The 22,123-nt window shown below is 51.7% G+C and overlaps 2 protein-coding genes across 3 annotated transcripts in view; one reads left to right on the top strand and one right to left on the bottom strand.

The window, feature by feature from the left end:
• NSMAF (neutral sphingomyelinase activation associated factor) overlaps positions 1-1,080 on the top strand; it is a 31,858-nt gene extending 30,778 nt beyond the window's left edge. For both annotated transcript variants that reach the window (XM_068162445.1, XM_068162444.1), the window contains 2 exons: positions 459-568; positions 713-1,080. In XM_068162445.1, coding sequence (XP_068018546.1) covers positions 459-568; positions 713-807 — 205 coding nt within the window. In that variant the 3' untranslated portion in view covers positions 808-1,080. The remainder of the gene's footprint in view (positions 1-458; positions 569-712) is intronic.
• An 840-nt stretch (positions 1,081-1,920) lies between these two features.
• SDCBP (syndecan binding protein) lies at positions 1,921-20,164 on the bottom strand. Its single transcript, XM_068162443.1, has 9 exons — positions 20,057-20,164; positions 13,986-14,055; positions 10,388-10,466; positions 7,985-8,094; positions 7,159-7,317; positions 4,566-4,741; positions 4,206-4,377; positions 3,449-3,540; positions 1,921-2,663 (listed from the first exon to the last, which is right to left on the bottom strand). The coding sequence occupies exons 2-9, from the start codon at positions 14,034-14,036 to the stop codon at positions 2,609-2,611; spliced, it is 894 nt and encodes a 297-aa protein (XP_068018544.1). The 5' UTR covers positions 14,037-14,055; positions 20,057-20,164; the 3' UTR covers positions 1,921-2,608.
• Between the last annotated feature and the right edge of the window lie 1,959 nt (positions 20,165-22,123).

Raw genomic sequence — 22,123 nt, 5'->3', positions numbered from 1 at the left:
GTGTGTTCTCCAGAGTAGCAAGGCAGAGGAGAAGAGGAAGTTTCAAGAGGGGAGATGGGAGGTTGGGCTTAGGAAGAATTTATGTAGGTAAAGGGTCACAAAGGTGTGGGCCAGGCTCCCCAGGGCAGTGCTGGAGTCCCCATCCCTGGAGGGGTTGTGAGCACTGTAGGTGTGAGGGTGAGGGCCATGTTTTAGGGGGGACCTGGCAGTGTTGGGGTGATGGTTGGACTTGATGTGAAAGGGCTCTTGCAGCATACAAATAATCAGTGATTGTAGCAGGGAGAGGGTGAAGGTGTGCTGCAAAGGAAGGTGAGAGTGGAGAAGTGTGATGTTGGAATAGGAAAGGCAGCAATGGTGGCTGGGGGTGCAAGCAGCTTATTGTCAGTGGTGTGAGGCTGTTGGGAAAGGCAGAGGTGTGAGGACACAGAGGATGTGAAGTGACTGTGAGTGTCCTGCAGGTGCTTGAAGTGGGATGGCAACATCATCCTCTCAGGAAGCCATTCAGGAGACTTGCTGGTGTGGGACCTTGTGCTAGGCAAAGTGACTGAAAGGATCAAGGCCCATGCAGGTATGTGCTGCCAGGTCCTTTCCCCTTTCCCTTCCCTTCCCAGCTGGCTCTGGCTGTCAGTTCCCTTCCACCTTTGCCTTCTGGGACTCTGGGGTCCCTCTGCTGTCTGCCTTGGCATTGACTGCTTGGCTTTGTCTTGCCCAGGAGCAGTGGTGTCCATGTGGATGAGTGAGCAGTGCAGCAGTGTTATCACAGGAGGGGAAGACAGGCAACTCATCTTCTGGAAGCTGCAGTACTGAAGTGCCTTTGCCTCCAGCCCTTTACTTGAACTCCTTCTTTTAAACCAAACCTTTTAAAGGAACTGAACTCTGTGCAGTGCTAGCTGCTGAAGTTCACCCAGGCCAGGAAGCTCTGTTCAAGTGCAGCTTTCCCTGGTATGGTAACTCCAGGGAGGGCTCTTTACTGCCAGGGTGTATGCATTGGTTTTTCATGGACTGTCCTACTGAGAATGCTTCTCCACAAGGAGATCTGAAATGAAATTAAAGAGCTATTTTTCTCTAATTAAAGAGCTTGCAGTCACTCTTTGATTTGCATAGAATGCATCACAGCTTGCTGCTTGCACTGCTGCCACAGAAGCAGCATTTGCATTCTCCAGCCCTGCAGGCTGTCTCAGGACAGAATGTTTGTGGCTCCTGGGGGCTCAAGCCTTCTCCCTAGTGAAGACAAACACAAAGCTAAAGACTCCTTTGAGCAGCAAGGCAGCAGCTGTGGGCACTCTGTGCCGTCTCTGCTCCCAGGGTGGCTGATGAAAAGGCACAGAGGAAGAACATTCTGGATTGGTTTTTTGCAGGGCAGGGCAGCAGAAGGTTCAGGTGGTCAAGCTGTACCTGGGTAAGCAGTTTGCATAACCAGGGACTTCTCACCCTTGAGCAGGTGCAGAACTGGCTCCTGCTCAATCTGGTTGGCTGCAGAGCTCAGCACTTCACTGCCATCTTGTTTGGGGCTCCAGGGATTTCCTAGCTGAGCAAACCAGCTTGCCAAGGAACTTGAGAGGACTGCTACAGGCCACAGCTCCTGTGCCCACAGGGCTGAATCCTAAACCACTCCGGTCACCACTTACTGCCAGTTACTGCTTGCCACAGCAACCACAGACTCCATTAGGATGGCTCCCAGGATGAATTTGATCAGCCTGAGGTGGTGCAGTGCATTTCTCACCTCTGTGAGCAGAAGATCTTGCTGAGCAGCTAGGCTGAAAGTATGAAGAGTTAATCAGATCTTGTCTAGAGTGTGCTGGCTCTACCCTTTAGAACTCTTCAGCACTGCAGGCAGCAGGCTGATGGAGAAAGCTGTTTGAAACCATTGCTGAGCAACCCCGGCCTGTCTTGGCTCATCTCTGCAGCCCACACAGGAGCTAAAGTGTCAGTCCTTTATTTGGTTAGTTCTGACTCCTTAAGAACATGATTAAGGCGAGAGAGAAGCATTAGGTACAGTTTGTATAACAAGTAATAAAAAGATCTGAGTAGCTGGACACTACTTGTATGTCCTACTCGCTGAACAAGGCCTCAGCGCTGCGCAGCTCAGCTGGCACAGCTCGCTGCAGCTCAGCTGGCACTCTGCTGTAAACAGTAGTAACTAGAACAAAAACCCCACTAACTAACTAGTACTGGTCATACTCCTAAGGGTATCTCTAATCTACTCTTGCAAACAGAAAGCAGTAAAAAGACTCATCTGTCTTAAACAGAAAGCACAGCATTGTCCTAGGCAACAGCAGGGAACTCTGCCAGTGATACCTGGTTCCTTCAGCTGCAATGGCTTAGAGGAGTGACTGAAACAGAAGCCTAGGGAAAGCAGTTGTAACACAACTGGAATTTCACATTTCTCAAGCATAGAAGGCTACAAGTTTTACAGTTTGTGGATCAAGGAGATATGTTGAACTGTGACATTCCCAGCCAGTAGAGATGCAAGTGCTTGATGCAGCATAATCTTCTCCCAGCCTCCAGCGAGGCTCAGGCGCAGAAGAAAGAAATCACTGAGTAGAGCAGCCCGAGCTGAGTGGAATCATCATGGTTATGTACAGGTACACAGAGGCAGGAGGCAAGCTTAGACTTCAGGAACAGAGTGATCCATCAGGCTTTTCATGATGCTGGTTGCCATCCTACAGGAAAGGAAAAATCATTCAGCTGGGGGAGCCAGCTCCAGGAGACCACTACAGCTCCTGATCCTTGCCTCACTCCTTTGATAATAGGCACCCACCCTGGGGAACAGCAGCAGATGTGCTTGCTGCAGCAAACCACACAGAGGGGAGCCCAGGACCCTCCATGTGCTTAGCCATTAGTCACTGAGCTGTGCTACCAGCATCTCAGGGCACAAGCAGTGTGGGGGCACAGCTGGGAGGGCAAAGTGCTGTCAGACTCAGAAGTGGTTTGTGACTGAGCACAGCACATGGAGCACAGGCTCAGGGCTACCTGAGGCATTACTAATTTCTGGCAACCTCAAAACCATCTTGAACAGGAGAGAGTGAGCTGCAGAAAGCCACTGCTGCCAAAGGCTCAGCAAACAACTCCACCCTGCCAAGAACCATGTTTGTGTCTCCAGGCTTAGCTGTAACCAAAATGCTGTTTGCAGTGCAAGATGACCCAGTGCTGGTGGTTCTCCATGGAGAAACTCAACTCTCTCAAAGGCTGTTTGGAAAAAGATTCTTCAGGAGAAGAGGAGAGCAGGGAGCACCACCAGCATAGGAACAGCTTACAGGCACAACCTTCAAACCACACTGCTTTGACTAAAATATCACCTGAAGCAAATGTCAGCCTCCCCACACCCCTGGCCTGTCTTCATGTCCAGCTTGTCGTGGGGTCTGCCCATGGGGACATCATGTCACCTACAGGAAAGGGTCACTGTCAGCTTGGTGACCAAAGCCAAGCTGCTCTGTTCAGTACCCACCTCTTGATTATGTACTCATAGATGCTGGAAGGCATGATGGTAATGGTCACCACACTGCCAGCTGTTGCCAAGATGTCTGCAATCTGGGGGTCCTGTAAGTAAGGCAGAAGCAATGTGAGCAACAGACCTCCAGCTGCCCATAACACAGCAGCTCAACAGCTTTTCCAGCCCCTTGACCACACTGGAACCCAGGAGGCTGCATCACAACAGGAGAAATTCCTTTGGTGTGAGGGTGCTGGAGGCCTGGAGCAGGCTGCTCAGAGAGGTGGTGGAGTCTCCTTCTCTGGGGAGATTCCAAACCCACCTGGCCACTGTTCCAGGGCAAGCTGCTGTGGGTGCCCTGCTTTAGAAGGGGGGTTGGACTGGATGATCTCCAATCTCCACCCTGCTGGGATTCTACACAGATGCAGCACCTTGCACAAACTGACTAGAGAAGGGATGTGCTACACTGAATTCCTCCTGGAATTGGACACAGGCTGGCAGGAGGAAACTTTCTCTTTTTGTTTTGCCAGCCAAGTCAGACTAAAGATAAACACTGATGGTCAGCCCAGGCAGGTAGAGGCAGAGGAAGACAATCAGCTGCCCTGTCTGCAGCTGGAGAACTGCAAGGAAGCCTCAAACCATCCCTGTCTCTCCAGCCAAGAAAGTAAACCACGGGAGGTAACTTTATGATCGTTACACACACCCCACAACCCTTGCTCCTGTCTGCACAGAAAGCTCACAGCTACCCACACCCACCCCACAACACTACTTTTACCTTCAGTCCAATGACATTCTGCCCATTGATTTCACAGATGTTGTGCTCTGTCAGAAGGCCATTTCTGGCAGCTGAGCTGTCCTTCACTATGGAGGTGATTTTCCCATTCTTGAATATGAAGCCCACGTGCCCGGTGCTGTCCTTGTGCATGGTGATGATCCGCTCAAAGGGCCTGCAAGACATTGCCAATGCACCTTCCCAGCCTGCTGAGCCCCAGGGAGAACCACTCAGCAGCCTGGACAGCCCAGGAGCACCTGCCCCCAACAGGTTTTGTTGTGCCAGCAGCCCTGCTCAAGCAGGGGAGAGCCAACCCCCCCTGACCTGCTCCTGAGTCAGAATCCCTACCTGCAGGGGCTTTACCTGTCCCGGATGATCATGGAAATCCTCTCTCCTGAAGCCTGCTTCAGAACTTTGTGTGCTTTGTCAGAGCTCCAGCCTGCACAGTTGTCACCATTGATCTGCAGAACCTGGTCCCCAAACCTCAGGCCAGCGAGGGATGCTGGGGAGTTAGCCTGGACTAACTGGACAAAGATACCCTGCAAGGAAGAGAAAAGGCAAAAGAGTGAAGAGAGGAAGTTCTACCTTCAAGCTGAAGACAGAGCAGAGTCTGTTAAAGACTCCCACTCTCCATGGAGCACCAACCAAATGGCCATTATCCCCCTCCAAGAGGCACTTCTGGAAACAGACTGAAGTGTCAGCTGTCTTCAGGAGCCTGACAGGTGCTGGATGCTGGCATACAGTTGGCAATGTGCTGCCTCCATCTCCAGACCACAAAGAAAGGAGACAGAAGCAGAACACTAAAGCCTAACTCCTGTTTCAACAGGAGATCTGAGCAACTGGCTCGAGACAGCCAGTGGTGACTGTGTGCCTCCTTGTGCATGGACCCAGTCCCTCCTCTGCCAGACACCAGCCTGCCTGCAGCTGGAGGAAGCAGCAGCACTGGGAACTCTTTGGCAGCTTGCTCCTTTCACAGCCCCAGGAGCTTCCAACTTTTTAGTCAATTACAAAGCTCTGCTTCAAAACAAAGCACAACAAAACAAGGTGTAACCCTCTCCCCCCACACCCCCTTTTCTAGTACTCAAAAAAATTAAAGCAAAGTATATCAAGAAAAAACTTTCCACAGATTATAGTTCTGGGCCACTCAGCTTAGGAAAGATGTTGAGTTGCTGGGAGGTGTGCAGAGAGGGGCAACAAAGCTGGGGAGGGTCTGGAGCACAGCCCTGTGAGGAGAGGCTGAGGGAGCTGGGGTTGCTTAGCCTGGAGAAGAGGAGGCTCAGGGGAGACCTTCTTGCTCTCTGCAACTCCCTGAAGGGAGGCTGTAGCCAGGTGGGGGTTGGTCTCTTCTGCCAGGCAAGCAGCACCAGAACAAGAGGACACAGTCTCAAGCTGTGCCAGGGGAGGTTTAGGCTGGAGGTGAGGAGAAAATTCTTCCCAGAAAGCGAGATTGGCCGTGGGAATGTGCTGCTCAGGGAGGTGGTGGAGTCACCATCACTGGAGGTGTTTATGAAGAGCCTGGATGAGGCACTTGGTGCCATGGTTTAGCTGATTAGATGGTGCTGGATGATAGGTTGAACTCAGTGATCTAAAGGTCTCTTCCAACCTGGTTTATTCTATTCTACTTTGTGGGGAGTGTGGGGTTTTAAAACAAAACAACACACTAACAATCAATCAATCAATCAATCATACTACTCAGAGCTAACCCAGGAAATGATGGGGTTTGGAGAACTACAAAAAGCACTTTTGACTCTCTGAAACCTCCTTTTTTAAGTGTTCAGATTAAGCTAACCAAACCAAATCAAACCAAAATATCCTTTTCCCTGCTGAGAATCAAAAGCTACTGAAATGGAAGCTCCAGAGCAGGTTAAGGACCTTCTTGCAGCTCTGTTCACCTTAACAGGAACTCAAAAAAGCCAACCCTGGGATTACTCTTCACAGCCAGGCAAGAGGACACTCTCACTGCCCTTACTTTTCACACCAGCAACAAGCTACAGAGGAGCTACTTCTAAGCCAGGTCTCTGCACACTGCACTTTACTGCCCAGTGTTGCCACAAAGATAGAGTCAAGTCATCTTAAACTGCTAATGAGCATCACAGCAGCTCTGCAAGGATAATTTCATGCTCTGAAGTGGAAAAAAACAGCCAAAACACCAAACATTTCTCAGGTGTTATAAAACACATGGAGGTAAACTGCTCCTGTAAATTTAGACCCTGGTCCAGCCAGCTGGAAATCCAATTACTGCTCTAACAAAGGGGTTTCAAATTCAGATGATGGATAAGTAAGCACTACAAAGAAAAGGCTGTGACCATTTACTACTTTAGGTGCTCAGGAGACTTGATAGGGTGCTTGGTTGCATGGGTTAGTTGATTAGGTGGTGTTGGATGATGGGCTGGACACAATGATCTTGAAGGTGTAGTCTGGTGTGGTCTGCTCATCTAACCCAGCAGCAAGGTCTGGGTTAACCTGAAGGAAGGCTGGAGTGAGGAGAGGGCAGCCTCTTCTCCCTGCCCTCAAGCAACAGGACCAGAGGAAATAGTTTCAAGCTGCACCAGGGGAGGCTCAGGCTGGGTATTAGGAAGGGTTCTCAAACATTGGAGCGGTCTGCCCAGAGAGGTGGTGGAGTCACCAGCCCTGGGGCTGTACAAGCAGTGCATGGACCTGGTGCTTTAGGACATGGTTGTTTTCCTTGTTCTCAAGCAACAGGACCAGAGGAAATGGTTTCAAGCTGCACCAGGGGAGGCTCAGGCTGGGTATTAGGAAGGGTTCTCAGACGTTGGAACGGTCTCCCCAGGGCGGCGGTGGAGTCACCAGGCCTGGGGCTGTACAAGCAGCGTGTGGACCTGGTACTCAGGGACATGGTTTAGTGCTGACCCTTGAGTGCTGGGTGGAGGTCTGGACTGGGTGCTCTTTGAGGTGTGTGGTGCCCCTGCAGGCCAAAGCAGGCTTTGGTACTCACGTTGTCCACAGCCTTGAGGCGCAGGCCGATCTTGCCGTCCTGGTCCTTGCAGAGGATGGTCTCGCGGATGCCCTGCTTGATCTCCGCCCTGCGCAGCCCAGCGTCGTGCCCGGTCACTGGAGCTACCATGTAATTAGTAGAAGGTCGTGTTACCAGTTGCTGATTAAAACAAAACAACCAGACAACTTAGTTTCAGCTTTTTGAAATGGCTAGAGGTCAGTTCATATGACATGGCACTCAAGCAAAAGCCAAGCCACCCCACCACCAACCGCCCCAGCCCCGCCACTGGGAATCGGGCATGGAACGGGTTGGGTTGGAAGGGACCTTAAAGATCATCTAGTTCCAACCCCCTGCCACAAGCAAGGACACTTCCTACTGAACCAGGCTGCTCAGGGCCCCATCCAACCTGGCTGTGAACACACCCAAGGTTGGAGCCTTCATCGTATCTCTGGACAACCTGTTGCAGCACCTCACCCCCTCACATGGCTTCTTCCACACTGAAGCCATTGCTCTTTGTGCTGTTACTCCATGCCTTTGAGAAAGTCCCTTTCCAGCTCTCCTGAAGGCCCCTTCAAACACTGGATGGCTGCTCTAAGGTCTCCCCAGAGCCTTCTCTTCTCCAGGCTGAACAATCCCAACTGTCTCACAGAAGAGGTGCTCCAGCCCTCTGATCGCCTTCACGGCCTCCTCATTGCTCAGTTTAAGACCAGCTTACAGCAGACACTGCCACTGTAAATCATTAATTAGCCAACAGCCTACTCTCTAGACTGCCAGCCACAGTTAGGCTGTGTATCTTTGCTTCCCCAAACATTTGACTGGTACCTACACCCTGTGGCTGAGCAGCTGCTGCCACTGGCATGTTTCTCTGCACCTCCTCCTCGCTGAGGCTCAGGCCCATGTACTGAGTAAGCTCTGGATACAATCTGGGGTACAAGCCTGCAGGAGAAAAACAGAACAGAAAGCCTTCCATCAATACAATGTCTGGGTTAACAGAAGGAGCAATCACTGACAGGGACAGTTACTGCCACAACCCTTCTGCTACTGCAGTGCATTTCATGTGGAAGTTACCCCAGAGCAGCCCCTGGCATCAGCACTGTGACTCGAGCTCAGCTCAGAGACACAACCAGACCAGCAGCATTCCTGCTCTGCAGAGCTCAGAGAGAACTTTCACTTTCACTTACCCCATCCATCCTTTTCAGCACAAACACCAGAGCCAGGGTGCTGATCCCAAATGAACACTGTGCTGCAGTCCATGAAGACCTGCTCGTGCTCCAAAGCTTCTGGGCACTTCCTGGGGAACTACTCTGCCTCCCCCCTCCAAGGCAGCTATGCTGGGGAACACACACAGTGCCCTTCCACTAGGGCAGGGCAGCACTTGCAGGAGGCATCCATGCCAAGGGCTTTCCAGATCCCAGGCATGGCAGAGTTCCTGCAGCAGGCAGCCTCCTGGCTAGGAGGCCCACAGGGCAGTCTGCTGAAGAGCCTTCCTAAGAAAGGAGCTGGCATTCCCCCACAGCTGCACAAGGAAGTGGCTTCAGAAGTGCTCAACAAGACACAGCACACAGAGCCTTTAAATAGCCAGCAGAGGATTCCTCTACTGCAGAGGAGCAGGGAGTGGGAGGAAAGAGAGTTATGACACTTGTCAGGGCTGGATTGAATCACTCTGGAAACAGGCTTGATACTGCTCTTGACATTCCACAGAGAGATAACTGGAGCCATTTAACAAGTGGCAGTTGTGAAGGTATGAGAACTCTTCAGAGTCCATCCACTCTTCCCACCAAGCCAGGGGGGACAGAGAAGGCTGCTCAGAGAGCGAGGTGCTGCAGGGCACAGCTCTGGAAGCCAGCAGGCTCCCCGGTTCGCAGAGCCAGCCGTGGGGGCAAGGTGTGACACCAGCTGCTACACAGCCACAGCTCACCACAAATGGAAAGGGAAGGACCAAAGGTCATTGAGAGATGAACTCCAGTATCAGTGAGAGACCTTTTGCTCCTGGTGCTTTTGGTGGCCAGCTTTGCAAGCTGCTTCACATGGCAGCTGGCTGCTCTCATTTCCACACTGATCTATCAGCTTGTAGCTTCACCAACATTGATCAGGAGGCTTTGCATGAGTAGCTCTTCTGTCTTTGCATTTTCAAGCCCCCTAGGACTATACACAAATAGTACTGCACAAGGCTGCTGCTGCTGGTCCATGTTCCCCTTTTGTTCTCCACTGAAGACCACACCACAGGATGCATCTTTGCTGGCTGCATTACATTCTCATTCAGAACAGAGCTCTCCAAACAGCAGACCACATCTGAAAGCTCCTGGTGGTGTATGTTCTCCTGCCTCTGCCAGGGAGTTTGGCACACCCTATAGATGGTGCAGGCCTGCCTTGGCCTGTGATATATTTAGTGATCAATCCCTCTTCAGCCACACACAACTCCTGAGCATTCACACACAAGCTGATGGAAGAATTCTGACACATGGCCAGCAGACACAAAAACTGCAGAAATTCAAGCTCTGGACAGCAGAGAGAACACTGCCAGGAAGGGACTGCTGAAACAAACTCTCATCTGGCCTGGTGAAGTTAGGCCAGTGAAGTGCTCCAGAAAGGGTCTCTTGCTTAGAGGCTTTGGGCTTTTTAGGCCTTTCAGGCCAAGCAGAACTTGCAAACCCAGAGCTCTGACCTCAAACATGCCTGTGCACCTTCATGGAGGCCCATGCGCATGGGAGAAGAGGACAAGCAATGGGTACAAGCCATTGAGGCTTGTGTCTGATTCCCCACCAGACTTCTGGTCTCAAAACCTGCTGGAGGCTTTATGCTGACAGCAAGATTAGACTAAGTTTCTCCTTTCTGGGCACTTCTCTGTGGACAGATTTGTGTCTGTCTGTTCCTAAGCAAGCTCATATGGCAAGGCACTCAGAGTCATGCTGCCCTCTGAGGCAAATACACAGGTGATAAACAAAGACACTCAAGTGTTTGAGGTAAGAGAGTTCAAGTGGTCAGCAAGTCTTGGTATTTTAGGCTGACTTGGGAAGGGCTTCAAAAAGCCAAGGGATAGTGCTTGCCACAACTTCCTTTTCTGAGCAAACCCTGGGCTTTGCCCCCCCTAGCACCTTCCCAGGTGGGTGTTGGCATTTCCAAGAAGGCAGGGGCTCACCCTTTGTAAACAGGGTTACACACTGTGGCTATTGCTGCCTGCTCTGCTGTTAGCCTCAGGATTTCACAACTCTGCAGCTCATGAGCTTACCTCCATCCTGAGGAACAGGAGCAGAAGCTTCAGACAGGATTGCTGGATTAGCTGGATTTGCAGAAAAGGCAGTCTGAGCCTGAAAGCAAAGACACACAGGTCATCTTGTACAAGAAAATCATCTCTGGAATCTTTATGATGCAGGCAGGAGGCTAAATGTTTTCTTTTTCCTCATGCATGCAAGTTCTGAAGTCAGTCTGCTTCTCTGACATCAATTACCTCAACACAGTAGCACCAAACTACTCTGGCAGAACAAGCTGTACCTTCCCCAGAGCCACAGCCCCAGCCAGGATGCAGAAAGGCTTTACTGCTAACCTGCTCTGCTTTTGTCATCAAGTTAGAGACACATGAAGCCTGGCTGACAAAGTCTGTACCTAGGTTTTAAAGGTATGACCTTTGGCAGAGTGTTTGACCATTCCTGTTCTCAGCTAGGTAGCAGCAGTTTAATATCTTCAGCATTTACAGATGTTATTTATGAGTCCTACCACAGCCCCTCACAGGCTGCAAGCTCCACACAATCCAGTGCCACTGGCCTTCTGAAAGCAAAGGACCTTCAAAGATGATTCTTCTACACAAGCTGCCACTACTGCTTCATTTCTACAATGCTTGTTGCTTCACAACATAGAATCACTGGGGTTAGAAGAGGCCTTCAAGATCAAATCCAACCATTAGCTAACCAAGTCTGCTGCTAACCCACGTCCCTCAGCACCACATCTTTTAAACACCTCCAGGGCTGGTGACTCAATCTCCTCCTGAGCAACCTATCCCAGCCTTTGAGAACCCTTTCAAGTGAAGCAGCCTTTTTCTAATATCCAATCTAACCCTCTCCTGGGGCAACTTGAGGCCACTTCCTCTTCTCCTATCACTTGTTACTAGGCAGAAGAGACTGACCAACAGTCAGTTGAGAGACTGATGGCTCCAGCCTGCTCTCCCCAGACTGAACAGCCCCATTTCCCTCAGCTGCTCCTCATGAGACTTGTGCTCTACACCCTTCACCAGCTTAGTTGCCCTTCTCTAGACACACTCCAGCACCTCAATCTCCTCCTTGAGGGGCCCAAAACTGCACCAGCACTCCAGGTGTGGCCTCACCACTGCTGAGTACAGGAGGAAATTCGTAAGAGCACATAAAAATAAGCCACTTCCCTTCCTTCTCATTACCTCAGCTACTACTTTTTTGGCCTTGTGTAATCCTGAGCAGTGAAAAATGCTGCCTGTTATGATGGAAATAACCATCCCTGGGACTGAGTGTCAAAGGCAGGGAGGAAATTAGTAAGTGCATAGGGAAACATCGTGCTGAACAGGACACAAACCATCCAGGGTGCCACGACACGCCAGCCACATTCCTTCGTGTGTTGTAAGGAAACCATGCTCAAAAATAGAGGATTTCAGAGTCCTCTACTCTCCAGGAAGCTGGTCTTAGAAAAAACAGTTTCAGAGTAAGGATGACTCATTATTTTTCAGTATCAGAGGTATTTATAGAACAGCCTCCAACTCCCATGCTGGACAAAAAGCAGGTTAGCGTACTCTGCGTAGCAGGCCGCAGGCGCTGTGGTCTCCCTCGCTTGCTGAGGACACAGATTTGGCTTTCAGCACTCTGCCCCTTTCCAAGGCTGCTCTCAGAGGTGGTGAAGAAGGCAGCACTTCTAGAGTGCACTTCTGGGGAGAGGCAAGCAGCAATTGAGCCTCTGCTACCAAAAGGATCAGTGAAAAATGGAATGGCCTGCTCTTGAAATCTTGCTGCTCTAGCAACCACAGGGTTTGCTTCCCCTCACAACTGTACTCAGGCCTAGCTCCTAGCTCCTCCTGCAGCTGGTAGGAGCAAGAGGCTGGCATGAAACCGCTGGAGGATGATCTTCCCCACTAGTGATGGCAACAGAACACCCAAGCATCTCCCCCAGGGATCTGTAACCAAAGGCACTTGGATCTCCCTCCCTTCTCTCTCAGCCCCACATGGCTGTCACCGGCTGTCTGGCTGGACATCCTAGCTCATCAAGCAGGAGAACTTTGTGAAATCCCAGTTTAAACTCTGAATGGACAGCCATCTGCAGGTATGGCACTGCACAGCTATCTTTCAGGCACAGGCTGCCCTGGAGGCTCCAAGCCTGCAAGTGTTCAAAGCCAGGCTGGACAGGGCCTTTAGCAGGCTGGGCTAGTAGGAGGTGCTCCTGCCTACGGCAGGGGGGTTGGAACTAGATGATCATTAAGGTCCCTTCCAACCCAAACCATTCTTTGATTCTGTGAGAGCAGGCATCTGTCCTGCATGAACCAACTGCAGGAAACCTGACCTTGGGAATTAAGCCAGCCTAACACAACAGAGCTCACTCTTATCTGGAACACCACAACTCACTGCATGGACAAGGCACTTCTGCCCAGGTTCATGAAGCCTCCTGAACGTGTGGGCAACACAGTGCACAAGAAGAGTCTGTGCTCCAAAATGACACAAGATGTAGCTGTGGTTCAGTAGCTACAGGGTTCAGCACAGAGGGACTCTGCTTCCCTCTCCTCCCTGCTTCATCCATCAATATTTTTAACTGCAGTACATGAACTCCAGCAGCTGGTTGCTCACAGGCTGAAGCAGCAGCACATTCCTGACTTCAGGCTAGGTATTTTTTCCCCCATTTCAGCATTACCTAACTGTAGATAAAAGACTTTGGTAAGATAAGGAGAATGGGGTGGGGAGGGGACAAGGAGCAATCCCAACACAGCGTCCACAGCTTCCAAGAGCCTCACCCTGCAAATGCAAACACAGCTGAGGCTGAGGTGCTGCACTCTGGGACTGCACAGGAGAGGTAGCAATCAAGCAAACCACACTGATTAGGCTGATCCCCAGTGAGAAGGATAAGGACAGGAGCTGCAGCCACCTTAACAGTACAGCTCCCTGCTGTTGTCTGCCCTGGAGGGGAATCCACTCATCTCAGGAAGGAAAAACGCAAGGCAAAATGCAGAGGGCTGGAAGGGAATTCCTCACAGTGCATGCATGGCAGCACATTCATCTCAGACTTCATGCAGGTTGGTTATCTTGTCTCACTGATTCCTTCATCCTGACTACCAAAGACATGAATTCCTACAGAGAGGGCTTTACACAAAGATGATCATCTTGCAAGTCCTGGGAGAGCTGGTCACTACCATGAATTAGCCAGAGGACAAGCCTGGGACTCCAGATGACATTAAAGGAGGCAGTGCTCTTATTTCCTCCTGTGCCCAGCTGATCCATGAGAGCTTTCTGTCACAGGTTTGGACAGCAGGCATGAGGCACAGCAGGCTTATCAGTTCAGTCAATCCCCATTCATCACATCAGATTGAAGTATGACCAGAGCCAGGCTACATTTGCCTACTTAAGGCCAAGCATCCACACCTCAAACCCCCAAACATACCAACACATTAAAGACAAATTACTGTACATGAATATAGAATGTAAATATACCCCAAAGGGGTAAAACAAGCATTAAACATGGCAAGCTCCAAAGACTGTCTTTCCTCTCTAAGAGCATGAGGGCATAACAACAACTCCCACCTGCAACAGAAGTTTCCCCTCCCCTAGATTAAAAATCACCACCTCCACTACCCTCAAAACTCATCTTCTTAAAGCCCAGCATACCTGAATCACTTTGTCCACCTTCAGATCTTCCAGGGAAGGGTAGAGAGACATTTTGATGCAGTTTCACTGGCTAGAGGGAAGATAGAAAATTATTACTGGAGAAAGCAAACAAATTCCTAAGTAAACTCAGAGATGCTTACTTAGCATTACAACTTAAAACCAGAAGCAAGCAGAGCAAGTGTTCAGTAAGTGACCCATGGCCTGCAAGCCACTGCTCAGCAAAGTCTTAGCACCACAGACACCTGGCACTGCAGATAAATTCCATTAAGACCATCCACTTAATCCATTATCAGCAATAGCCTTTGTAGAATAGGCTTTGGGTAATACACTCAGTGTTGTCAAAGTTTAGGCCTCAGGGATGAGAAGACCTGCCCAGAGAAAAACATTTACAATAGAATAGAATTAACCAGGTTGGAAGAGACCTTTGAGATCATTGGGTCCAACCTATCACCCAACACCATCTGATCAACTAAACCATGGCACCAAGCACCCCTCCAATCTCTTCCTAAACACCTCCAGGGATGGTGCCTCCACCACCTCCCTGGGCAGCACATTCCAAGGGCCAATCTCTCTTTCTGGGAAGAACTTCTTCCTAACATCCAACCCAAACCTTCCTTGGCCCAGCTTGAGACTCTGTCCGCTTGTTCTGTTGGTGGTTGCCCGGGAGAAGAGACCAATCCCCACCTGCCTACAACCTCCCTTCAGGGAGTTGGAGAGAGCAATGAGGTCTCCCCTGAGCCTCCTCTTCTCCAGGCTAAGCAACCCCAGCTCTCTCAGCCTCTCCTCACAGGGCTGTGCTCCAAACCCCTCCCCAGAGCTTTGCTGCCCTTCTCTGGACACCTTCCAGCATCTCAACATCTTTCCTAAATGGAGGAGCCCAGAACTGGACACAGGACTCAAGGTGTGGCCTAACCAGTGCTGAGTGCAGGGCAGAATGACCTCCCTGCTCCTGCTGGCCACACTGCTCCAGGCTGCCATTTCATATGAAGCACTGCAAAGACAGCCTTCAGGAGGCCAGGATGCAATCATGAGGAGGATTAGGAGAAAAAAAAATCTAACCACTTCCCTCCTACTCCTGCTCCCAACTGGGCCAGTGGCTCATATACAACTGTGGATGCTTTTACTGTGTCATCCAAAGACTCTAAACACTTGCAGCAGGTCTGATGTTCCAGTAAGAAGCCTCTCAAGAGGCTGGCAAGAGATGTGGCTTCCAGAGTCCACTCTGAACACTTGCAGCAGGTCTGATGTCCCAGTAAGAAGCCTCTCAAGAGGCTGGCAAGAGATGTGGCTTCCAGAGTCCACTCTAAACACTTGCAGCAGGTCTGATGTCCCAGTAAGAAGCCTCTCAAGAGGCTGGCAAGAGATGTGGCTTCCAGAGTCCACTCCCAACGCGGTGATTGCAGCAAGCAAGCTTGGGGCAGTGGTCAGTGTCAAAATACTCAGCAGCCTCATACTGGCACTCATGTGATGCTGGGAAAGCCCTGTGACAACTGAGCAGGAAGTAATGCAACGAAAGAAAACCAAAGGGGGGGAAACAAAAAAAAACTCAAGCCAAACCAAAGGAAAAAAAAGCATGTACTTCATGTGACTGCTTGGGCAGCGTGCTGCCAGCCAGCTCTGCTCACAGCCAGGCACATGAGCCTTGGGGAGCCTCCTTACCCACAGCTCCTTCACTCACCTTCTCACGGGGGTCAGCTGAGCTTCCCAAAACCATAACAAAACACTGCACACCAACATCTGGGAATGTTTAATTCAGGGGGGGAAGAGGGACAGAAAGAGGCAGCCACAAAACGAGCTGTGCTTTTCCAGGCTCTAGAGGGCCCTGGGAGCAGAGTTAATGAGGCAGCTCCATTAAAAGGTTCTGGCTTGGGCATTCATTTTTTTCCCTCCAAAGAACAAGAGGCCCTTATTTATGTAGCAATTTAGCAAGAATTCCAGACTGAAAGTGACCCCTGCAGAAACCCTCGAGCTGTTGCTCCTCTAGGTGCAGATATTAGGTTGATTTTTTCACACACTCCCCCCCAGATGCCTAATGTGATACTGCAGGGGCACAATAGCTGTCTCTTCACATCACCCCCAGCTCATCCACAGCTTTTCTACTTGCTCAGCAGAGTGCCCAACAGCTCCAGTATCATGTCAGGCTACAAGGAGAACGTCAGAAGAGCGTGCCCTCAGTGTCACAGAGCTCCACACCGTGAATGCATGGCCACTTCAGCTGCAGTAATTAATTGCCACTGGCATTTTGGGACTAATTGCTTCATCTAAACCAAACACAGCTGAAGCCTGGAAGCTTTCTAAACTCACAGAATCAGAGAATGGCGTAGGGTGGAAGAGACCTCAGAGATCCTCTGCTCCAACCACCCTCTCAGCTAGACTTGGTTGCTCAGTATCTCATCCAGGTTGGCCTTGACCACCTCCAGGCAGGAGGCAGCCACAACCTCCCTGGGCAGCTTACTCCAGAGTCTCACCACCCTCACACTGAAGAACTTCTTCCCAAGATGCAGTCTAAATCTACTCTCCCTCAGCTTCAAACCATTCCCTCTTCTCCTATTGCTAGACACCCTGATGAAAAGTCCCTCTCCAGCCTTCCTGTAGGATCCCTTCAGGTACTGGAAGGCAGCTCTAAGGTCCCCCCTGGAGCCTTCTCTTCTCCCAGCTGAACACCCCCAGCTCCCTCAGCCTGTCCTCACAGCAGAGGTGCTCCAGCCCTTGGGTCATCTTTGTGGCCTCCTCTGAGCTCGCTCCATCAGTCAAACTCAACACAGACATTTAAAAGCAACTCAAAAATCCACACTGCCCTGAAACAATCAAGTGCTTTTGCTCATCCCAAATGGGTAATGACAGATGCAAACCAGCAAACCCCTCGCTCAGGTAAGCTGCACTCTGCTCCTGACACCAGACAAGTCACAGCATCAGACTCACTGCCTGCCTCTAGGTTACAGCTGCCCCAGCACATCCAGCTGCCGGTCCCAGCACTGGCACAGCTTCAAAGCCAGCACACCCACAGGCAGGAAAAGAGGGCAGGCCAAGGATGGTGTGTTCCCAAAGGAGTCACCTTGTTTCATAGGATCACAGAATCACTTCAGCTGAAAGGGAGCTTTCAGACCATCGAGTCCAACCATTAACTCAGCCCTGGCAGCTCACTGCTAAACCATGTCCCTGAGCACCAAATCTACATGGCTTTGAAACCCCTCTGGAGATAGTGACCACTGCTGCCCTGGGCAGCCTGCTCCAGGCTTTGACAACCCTTTGGGGGGAGAAATTTTTCCTAGTATCCAACCTAACCTCCCCTGGTACAAGTTAAAGCTACTTCTTTTTGTGCTGTTTCTTGTTTCTTGGGAGAAGAAACCAATTCTCACCTGGGCTCCAGCCACCTTTCAGAGCCAGAAGATCTTCCCTCAGCCTCCTTTTCTCCAGACTAAACCACCAGGGTTTCTTAAGCTGCTCCTCACCAGACTGTTCTCCAGACCCTTCACCACCTTCACTACCCTCCTCTGGACACAGACCAGGGCCTCAATGCCCTTCCTGGAGTGAGTAGCCCAAAACCAAACCCCACATTCAAGGTGCAGCCTCACCAGTGTCAAGCCCAGGGGGATGCTGTCCTAGTCCTGCTGGCCACACTGTTTTTCAACCAGGCCAGAATGCTCTTGGGCAACTTTTCTGTTTCAGGGCAATGAGAGGCACAGGAGCAGCACTTTGCAGAGAGTCATCTCTGACACTTGCTCAGCAGAGGGGCTGCTGGATCCCATGTCCAAGTGACCAACCTCCACACCACAAACTCCAGCCTGTTGACACCTTGTCCAGCTTCAGTTGACCTCCACAAACCAGTCCCCCTCTGCATTTGATTACTGGTGAGGTTTCTCAGAGGCAGGCAACCTCAGCCTGTCTCCAGTTCATAAAGAGGAGCATGATGCTTTCCTCAGAAGAGCATTAGCAAAGCTAAACAGACATTAGCTCTCAGATCACACAAGATGCCACTCCAGCAGCTTATCCTGCCACTTTACAAACCCCCACCAAGGGCTCATAAGCCAATGACCCAAGTATTTGTCACCACTCCCAAGGAGCTGCTTGGTTAGCTCCTTTGCCATCATCTCACCAGTTACCACTTTAGGTTTTCCAGTTGAACAGCCAGAATAACTGTCACCACTCTAACAGCACTGAGCCCCTCACTTTGCATACACCATCTTCAGTCTATGCACAGGCAGCTGCAGCAAGTAATCCTCACTGGCTAGAGCAGGATCTGCAAAAGATACTGCATCTAGTTCAAAATATGACCTTTTAATAACAACTGCCACTGTCAGGGACCACCAGTAACTGCAGGAAGAACCTGTCCACAATGCTGCTTCTGTGCAATGCTGCTTCTAGCAGAAACAAGAGTCTCAGCAGGAGCTGCAGCAGCTTTACACACTGAAAAGTGGCTACCAAAAGCTGAGAGTCACTATAAGCTCCTTTTCTCTCTGAACCCACTGACACCAGAACCACTTTCCTAGATCATCAGGTGACCCTGCTCTAGCAGGAGGATTAGACTAGATTCAGACTGGATGTTAGGAAGAAATTCTTCCCCATAAGGGTGGTGAGACACTGGCACAGGTTGCCCAGAGAGGTGGTGGAAGCCTCATCCCTGGAGGTTTTTAAGGCCAGGCTGGATGTGGCTCTGGGCAACCTGCTCTAGTGCGAGGTGTCCCTGGCCATGGCAGGGGGGTTGGAACTGGATGATCCTTGAGGTCCCTTCCAACCCTGACAATTCTATGATTCTAGATGATCTTCAGAAGTCCTTTCCAAGCCTCACCACGCTATGATTCTGCAGTTTCCACATCCCCACACCTTGTGGGGAACACAAGTGCTCATGAAAGCGAGGCAAAACCAAGTACAGAGCGTGGGGCAGGAGAGAGAGGCAGAAGCTCAGGCAGCAAGCCACAGAAGCTGGCAGCACAGACCTCTCCCCATTTCTCGGCACCCTTGGCTGAGCCCTGCCCGTCAGCAGATCCTGTTTGCCAAGGGGAAGTGCCGGTGACCCGTGGAGAGTCAGCACTCGTGACAGCCTGGGGCGGCCAGCAGGAAGTCCTGCGGGTGGCAGGGATGCCCAACTGCTCTGGCTGGGGGGAGATGGACAACCCCAGACACTCTCCAGGTTGGGAAACATGGAGCCAGCTGAACCCCAGCTGCAGCCTTCCTGTGGTGAAAGCACCCACGGCCAACACTGAGCGAGGGAGGAAAAACCAAACCACACCAAGGACGTCACCGAGAAGCGGCTCCTGCCTGTGACCCGAGGGGAGAAGAGGGCAGGACACCAAGGCAGGACACCAAGCCAGCACCCAGACCAAAACACTGCCTTCCGCTTACAGCTGTTAGGGGCTTACCAACTTCCCAAAACAACCTCTATAGCAGACGCAGGACAAACCCTCCTTGAGCCCAGGCCGACACACCAGGTACTGAGCAAGTGTTTTGCAAGACATAAGCCGGCATTTCCCTTCCGATACCGACCTCATTAGCCTCTGAGCAATCGCTCCCATTATGCAGTTAGCTCCGGGATCTGCTGCCTCCATTTCAGACCCGAGGCAGGACTTCCCTAACCCAAACGGCAGGTCGCACCCACCGCATCCCTGCTGCAATGCCCTGCTCGCCCCCAGGAGAGACAAGGTCCGAGCCGCCCGGGGAGACCATGTCCGAGCCGAGAAGTTCCTTACGCAACCACCCCGGGGCCTGAACCAGAGGGCAGGAGCAGCCCCGCACACACCCACGGCCGTGGGAAGATGCGGGAACAGAAACGGGCGTGTGTCTGCTCCCTGTTTTCCCTGGCGGCGGAGAGAAGCCCCTCGGCAAGGCCGAGAGCCCGGTCCCGTCGGCCGCCAGCCGCCGCGGCCCCGGTAAGCACCGTCCCGCCGGAACGCGACACCGCCCTCGGCCAACCGGCGGCGGCGCCCCGCGCCGAGCCCCCTCCCCGCTGCGCTGCGCCATGCCCGGCCGCCGCCGCGCTTCCACTCCCCCAGCCCTTCCCTCCGGCCGCCCAGGCACACACAAAGGGCCGCGGGGCAAGACGCCCCTCCAGCCGGGCCCGGCCGCTCCTTTACCTCGGTGTGCCGTTGGTCGGGGCCCTCAGCGCGGACAGTCGGCAACGGCACCCCCGAAGTCCCGGCAGCGCCGCTATGAGGGCAGCGGGCGAGGCGCTGGCGCTGGCCCGGCCCTGCGCATGCGCCGGCAGCGCCGACGGTGGGACGGACTCGCGCCCCGCGGGCGGGACCGGGCTGCCGCTGCCGGACCCAGGGGGCAGGAGAGCGAATGGTGGCGGCGACGCTCCCCTTTGGCCGCTTGCTTTCCTTATCCGAGGGCTCTGCCCTCCTGTACCCTGTACCGCCTCGGCGTCGCCCGTTTCCCGGCATCGGTTCCCGGCTGTCGTTTCCACCATGCCAAAGGCGAACGACTCTCACAGTGAAGAACTTTCTCCCCACCTCAAGCCTAAACTTCCCCTGGCACAGCTTGAGACTCTGTCCACTTGTTCTGTTGGTGGTTGCCGGGGAGAAGAGACCAACCCCCACCTGGCTACAACCTCCCTTCAGGTAGTTGTAGAGAGCAATGAGGTCTCCCCTGAGCCTCCTCTTCTCCAGGCTAAGCAACCCCAGCTCCCTCAGCCTCTCCTCGCAGGGCTGTGCTCCAAAGCCCTCCCCAGCCTCCTTGCCCTTCTCTGGACACCTTCAAGTGTCTCAATGTCCTTAAACTGAGGAGACCAGAACTGGACACAGTAGAAACCAGACTATAAAGCATACCAGGGACAGGGAGATCCCAGAACAAGCTGAGGAAGAGGCTTTCATACTCAATTACCATAATTATTCCCCATTTGCCATATTTATATAGCCTGAGCTTTGCTAGCATCAATTTTCAGTCTTTCAAGTCTTCCTTCACCAAGATTCTTTGCTGCCTTTTTGCTGGTTGTCAAACCTTCATCACATTGGACAACCAAGTCTAGTTGAGAGGTGTCCCTGCCCATGGCAGGGGGGTTGGAGGAGGTGATCTCTAAGGACGCTTCCAACCTCTGATTCTGTGATTGAATGTGCTGAGTGCCCTGAAGCTTCTCTTCAGCTAAGAAACCAGAGCACTCAGTAAAGGACTTGATCAGTTTACCAGCAATGAGGAAGGAGACCTGCTTCCATCTCCAGTCTCCTTCTCCTTGTCCTCAGCCAGTCCCAGGAGCTGTCAGGCTCTGCTGCAAACCGCTCCAGCAGAAATCACATTCACCAACAGCCATGACTGTTTTTGTGCTGGGTTAGTGAGCCAAACCAGCAAGGAAAGGATCTCACCAGCACCAGCCCAGAGGAAGGGAAGGGAGAGTGTAGCTGGAAGCTGGGGAAAGGAGGAGGAGGGAGAAGAAATGGGAATGAGAGGGAAGGGCGATTCCCTTCCTCCTGGCATTTACAGGCTGTTGCATCATTTGAGCTGCCTGTACAATTATAACCTCAGTTAAGCTAAACAGAGATTGTGTTGCAGTGCTTATTTTCCAGACCTTTTCTTCATCCTCCCCAGTCCCAGCATCACTGGTGAGCACCACAGGAGTATGCAGGACCGGGGAAGCAGCCACAGCAGTGCTGAGCACAGGAACAGCTTCTCTCTGGTTGCTCACAAGGCTCCTGTTTCTGTATCCATAATCAGTCACACACTCCTGCGTGCCAGCGCCTGAACCATCAGCTGAACCATCTGAGTCACACTACACATCATTAAATCTGTGGGATGTGCAAATTTGGACTTAAGGTATGAGTTCACAAAAATCCTGGGTTAGGTGCCTTCTGGGCCAGGAGGGATGGAGGGAATCTAGCTCTGGTTTAACAACAACAGCTGATTGCAGCTTCTGAATGCTAAACTTTCTGTGTAGCCAAAAGTGATTTTTAATGTAAGTGCAAATGAAGTGTTTAGAACTTAGTATGTTCACTTCCTTTATGATAATGGCCTAGCCCAAACACTTGGCTCCATAGAGTCTGTTCCTGGTTGGGCACACCAGTAAGTGATCTAAGAACAACAAAGTCCAGCTTACAGGCAGTAGCTCTGGCCCCATGTCCTTCTGGAGGACAGACTGAGGCAGGCAGATTTAGAGCAGATATTAGAAAGAATTCTTTACAGTGAGGGTGATGAGACACTAGAAGAGGTTG

The sequence above is a fragment of the Melanerpes formicivorus genome, unplaced genomic scaffold (genome assembly GCF_026170545.1).
Source record: "Melanerpes formicivorus ecotype bairdi unplaced genomic scaffold, bMelFor1.0.p_v2 SCAF_65, whole genome shotgun sequence".
NCBI lineage: Eukaryota > Metazoa > Chordata > Aves > Piciformes > Picidae > Melanerpes > Melanerpes formicivorus.
The sequence above is the reverse complement of the archived record's forward strand: the minus strand, read 5'-3'. Positions and strand labels throughout refer to the sequence as shown.